At 56.9% G+C, this 5,428-nt stretch overlaps 1 protein-coding gene across 1 annotated transcript; it reads left to right on the forward strand.

The window, feature by feature from the left end:
* The first annotated feature begins 956 nt into the window (after window positions 1-956).
* On the forward strand, window positions 957-3,553 carry BHLHE41 (basic helix-loop-helix family member e41). The gene is made up of 5 exons (XM_041398620.1): window positions 957-1,262; window positions 1,520-1,583; window positions 1,895-2,002; window positions 2,179-2,290; window positions 2,416-3,553. The coding sequence occupies exons 1-5, from the start codon at window positions 1,201-1,203 to the stop codon at window positions 3,417-3,419; spliced, it is 1,350 nt and encodes a 449-aa protein (XP_041254554.1). The 5' UTR covers window positions 957-1,200; the 3' UTR covers window positions 3,420-3,553.
* Window positions 3,554-5,428: the final 1,875 nt, after the last annotated feature.

The raw sequence follows: 5,428 nt of genomic DNA on the forward strand, positions 1-5,428 counted from the left end.
CGAAGCAGGGCCGCCCGGTGCAACCCGGCAGCAGTGATGTGGCAGCAGGTCCGGTCACGTTGCCGGCCCTGTGCTCGTACCAGTGTGAGACGGGATTAGGGAGGCGGCTGTCGGTGCCGCCGCCGGCTGCTGGGAGCGGGGGCTGCGCGAGCGCGCCCGGCGCGCAGGGACGAGGGCGGGGGGCAGGGGGTTCCCGCTCCGCCCCGTCCCGGGGCTGCTGCGGTCGGTCACGCTGCACCGGTGCAAATCCTCTGCCAATGTCACCCCCTGCGCCCCGCAGGGATGCGGGCTGCCCGAGGGCAGCGTCAACAGCAGATGTGTTTACCTTGGAGATAGACATATTTTTATATGTATGTGCCTCTATACGTGAGTCCGTCTGTACTGAAGGAGCGCTTCTGCCGCGGTTTGGCGTTGCAGGCAGATCCGGCTCCCGTCCAAAGGTCGAGAGGGGGAGCTGCCGCGAGCAGCGGAGGCCGGGCGGGAGCACCGGGGGACGAGAGCTGCGGCATGGCGACGCCGGGCCAGGGAGCGCTCCGCGCAGTAACACGCGTGTGCGTGCGCCTGTTCGTTCCCACGCATCTTATAGAAATCTACAGAAAACGTATGGCGAACGTGACCCCCTAACCGCACCCCCAAGAGAGGGGCTCGATTATTACCCCCTTTATCCCGTGGCCACGTTTTCCACTGGCGGTTCTCCTCTCTGGATGCAAATTAAAAAAATATAAAAACACAATAATAAAAGTAAAATTATTTCATAATTATTGAAATTAGAAAAATCATAAAAACACAGTGAGAGTGGCAATCATCACGGCGGTAACGCTGACGGTGACAGCGACAGCGGCAGCAGCAGTAGCACGGGGGGAAGCCGCTGTCTCGCAGGGCGGCCCCGGGCGGGCGGCGGGACCCCCCCCCCGGGCGCGCGTGCCCCGCGGGCAGGCGCGGCGGCGGCGGGAGCGACGGCGGGAGCTGCGGGCGTGTGCGCGGGGAGCGCAGCGAAGGCGGGAAGGGGGGAGCGGCAGCGGCGGCGGAGGCACTTGGAGGGGGGGGGACGACGAACTGCCGCACACTTTTGGCCACTGGACGGGAGAGGGGGGACGGAGGCTGCATGTGCGCAGCGTCGCTCGCGGATCTCCCGAGACTGATCTCAGCATCCCGCAGGCTCAGTCAAAAGCAGCGACGAAACATCAGCCGCTGCCAGACATGGATGAAGGAATCTCCCGCTTGCCGGAGAGGCAGCTACTGGAGCATAGGGATTTTATAGGGTAAGGCGCCGGGGCACTATCTCCGTTTCGTATCTCTACGGCGTTTCGTCTTCTTGAGAAAGTGCTGCGAAGCGCTGGGAGCGGCGCCGGCTCCCCGGCGGGGCGCGGGGCTTGCCGCCTCCCTCCGCTGGCGGAACCGGGCGAGCCCTTGCCCGGCCCTTCGGGCAGAGTGCTCGGCGCCCGTGTGTCCACTCGATCAGGTGCTAGGCAAGCTATCGCTGCCCTTGCCGATGCTGGATCTTTGTGTTTTTCTGCAGGCTGGACTACCCTGCTCTGTATATGTGCAAACCCAAAAGAGGAGTGAAGAGGGACGACAGCAAGGTAAGGATAAGTTTCTGGGGCTCTCTTCTCGCTTAACCGCTTAATTGGGCTCTCTTCTCCCTTAACCGCTTAATTGGGGCTCGCTGATTTTTGCAGAGTACCTTTGCTCCCAAGAGCATCCCCGGGGGGCTGCGCATACAACCTGCCCCCCGAATCACAACTGGGTTTACGAGCGAGCTGGCACGGCGGGGAGAGCGGTGCCTTGACGATAATTTGCGCGGCATGTGGTCCGCATGACATTTGTTTTGGTTTTGATCAGCGTTCCGAAGGACTCTGCCTAACACTTGGCTTTTCCGGGTTTTGCTAATTAGGAAACGTACAAACTGCCACATAGACTGATAGAAAAGAAGAGGCGAGACAGGATTAACGAATGCATTGCCCAGCTGAAGGATTTACTGCCCGAGCATCTGAAACTAACGGTAAGGTGCCCAGGAGCTTACATGCCCGTGCAGATGCAGGCGCCGGCAGCCTGCCCGCCCGCCGTCCCCCTAATGCCTCGGGGACCGGTCTCGCCGAAGTTAATGGAGGCGGCATTTGGAGGTAGCAAAAACGTGCCGGGAGGTAGCCAAGCCGCCCCCTACCCTTGCCTTTGCAGACGCTGGGACACCTGGAGAAAGCGGTGGTGCTGGAACTGACTTTGAAGCACTTGAAAGCGCTAACAGCCTTAACAGAGCAGCAGCACCAGAAGATAATTGCTTTGCAGAATGGTAAGCGGGGTCCGGGGGACACCGCCGCTAGGGCGCACCGGGGGCGGGCAGTGGGGGGGCGCGGAGCGGGGCACCCCATGCCGGAGCCGCGGGTAAACGCTGTCCCCGCTCGGTCTCCCCCGCAGGGGAGCGGTCGATGAAGTCTCCGGTGCAGGCCGACCTGGACGCCTTCCACTCGGGCTTTCAGACGTGCGCGAAGGAAGTGCTGCAGTACCTCTCCCGCTTCGAGAGCTGGACCCCCCGCGAGCAGCGATGCGCGCAGCTCCTCGGCCACCTGCACTCCATCTCGTCGCAGTTCCTCTCCGGCCCTCAGCTCCTCTCCCCACCGTCAGGACCCCTCAGCAAGGGATCCTCCTCCTCTTCCTCCCCGCCCGCCCCCCACTGCGCGCCGGGCCACAAGCCGGAGGGCCAGGCTAACTGCGTGCCCGTCATCCAGCGGACTCACGCCGCCGAGCTCAGCGCCGAGACCGACACGGACACGGACAGCGGCTACGGCGGGGAGGGCGAGGCGCGCACCGAGCGCGGCCCCGCGGCGGCGGCTGGCGGAGCGCTGCCCGCCCTGGCCATCAAGCAGGAGCCGTCGGGGGACGAGCTGCCCCCTGCGCCCAAGCGGCTGAAGCTGGACCGCGGCGGGAGCCCCATGCCCAGCCCGCCGGGGCTGGCGACGTGGGGAGCCGAGGCGGCGGCGGCGGCAGCGGCGGCCGCGCTGGTCAGACCCGACGCCGCCCTGCTGGGCTCGCTGATGGCCCTGGGGGCGGGCGGCGGCGGGGGCCCCTTCGGACAGCCGGCGGCGGCCCCTTTCTGCCTGCCCTTCTACTTCATCTCCCCCTCCGCCGCCGCCGCCTACATGCAGCCCTTCCTGGATAAAAGCAGCCTGGAGAAGTATCTCTACCCCGCCGCCCCCATCCCGCTCCTCTACCCGGGCATCCCGGCCCAGGCAGCCGCCGCCGCGGCAGCCGCCGCCGCCTCCTTTCCCTGCCTCTCCTCCGTGCTCGGCCCCGAGAAGGCGGCGGCGGCCGCCACCGGGCTGCCCCCGACGCCCCACCTCCCGCACCCCTTCGCTGCCGCCGAGCCCGGCGAGGAGCCCGAGCCCGCAGCTGCCGAGGAGCCCAGCGCCGAGGGCCCGTGAGACGCCCCGGGGGCTCCTCGCCGCCGCTGCCCTCCCCTCGGACTGAGGGGCCGTCGGGCCCGCACTTGCGCCCCCGGGTTCCTACGGAGGGCAGGGGTCGCCGGGGCCGGTGATCGCCGGGATGTCGGGCCCGGCCCGGGGGTGTTCCGCTGCCGGGGCGGCAGATCCCGGAGCGACCCCCGCAGAGGACCGTCGAGGATAAAATTTGTTACTCAGTATTTTTTTAATGTTTGGCTTTATAAATGCATAAATAAGGAAAACAAAACAAAACAAAAACAAAACAAAAAAAAAAAGAAAAAAAAAAAGAAGAAGAAGGAAGAAAATCTAGTAAGGATACTTTTTTTTTTCTCTATATATATAGAGTAATTAAATATGGCACCTTATTTGGAATGGGTTTATATAGTGTGTCCCTAAGTCCCACTTGGGAACTTGCACTTGTTGTCCGGGAGACCTGGATGCATTCAGTGTGAGGGCGGGGAACGAGGCGAGGGAGGAAGGGCTGAGCCCAGCACCTGTGCTAGCACTTTATGGAGAACCGGAGTGTGGAGGATGCACCCTGAGCCCAAACCTGCAGTGCCTTGAGCACCCGGGGATGCCGCTGGCTCCAGCAAGTTTTGGGTGTGCAAGGAAAGGAGGGTCAGACGCATTACATAACCTTGTGTTTATTTCTTTTCCTTTTTTTTTTTTTTGCTAAGGTATACAGGTGTGGCAAGTGCATTTGTTCTCACCCCATCTTTGTTTAATTCAGTATGTTCCCAAGAGACTTATTTTCCCCCCAAACCTTGCTGTATAAAATGAATGTTACTGCACTGAACTACAAACAGAAACCCCCTTCTCTTCCCCCAAGAAAACACAGAGCAGCTTGTCAGCCTGAACTCATTTTATCCTAAATTCCAAGTGACACAAACTGGAGGCCGTAGGTAGACACCTCGCTGTGCAACCAGAAACGATTAACCCAGTTGGGGTAAGTTTCCCATATGGGTTTTTCCCTCATCCCATGCTCAAATACCGCATTTTCCCTTTCTGGAGACAAACCAGACACCAGATAATCACACAGATAAAGCTTTTATAATAAGGCTTAAACCAAGACCTTGCCTAGATATTTTTAGTTTGTTGCCAAGGTAGCACTTTGAGAAATCTCACTTGAATGTTATGTAAGAGGTGAGACACCACAGCCTGGCAAGGAGTGTGTGCGTGTCCGGAGTCTGTCAGTCCGTTTGGTGTATCTGCTGCTGCTGTTGCTACTGTTTGCCTCAAACGCTGTGTTTAAACAACGTTACAAAAAAAAAAAAAATCTTACTAGCCTACAGAGTGGCTGTATGTAAATAGTTGTTAATACATCCAATTAATGACGTCTGACATGCTATTTTTGTAGGGAGAAAAATATGTGTTAATGATATTTTGAGTTAAATATCTTTTGGGAAGATTTGCTGAAAAAGTTGCACTTTTGTTACAATGCTTATGCTTGATACAAGCTTATGCTGTCTTAAATTATTAAAAAAAAATAAATCCTGTCTGCAAGAAACCAGCTGTTTTAGAACAGTTTAGTATGTGATATATTAGAAATCAATCTTTATATTCAGTATTTTCCAGCACTCCATGAATTCTATTATCTAAATATTTCCACAATATTTTGTGATTTAAAAAATTCTTAATAAGGAATAAAAACTTTAATACACAAAATTGGGGCTGTCTACTAATTTAAAATGCAATGATAACACATAATAATTGGTGCATTGAGCTTCAAACTGTATGACTGAGTGGCTGATGATGATTTAATTCACATTTTTAATCTGGGTTTGAATTTGCTGGGTTTCCTTTAACTCTCTCTGGCAAACTCTGGTTTAATATGTGCCCATTTCACAAAGCAAAGTGTGGAACACACAGGTTTCTTCCTGACATCTACTTTTTTTCCTCTTCTTTTTGCAAAATACTAATCTTTAAAATTAACCTTTGTCAGCCCTGGTGCTGCATGGGAGCTCTCTTTGCTCACAAGGAACAAACTTTAT

The sequence above is a fragment of the Onychostruthus taczanowskii genome, unplaced genomic scaffold, assembly GCF_017590055.1.
Source record: "Onychostruthus taczanowskii isolate IOZ18803 unplaced genomic scaffold, ASM1759005v1 scaffold15, whole genome shotgun sequence".
Lineage (NCBI taxonomy): Eukaryota > Metazoa > Chordata > Aves > Passeriformes > Passeridae > Onychostruthus > Onychostruthus taczanowskii.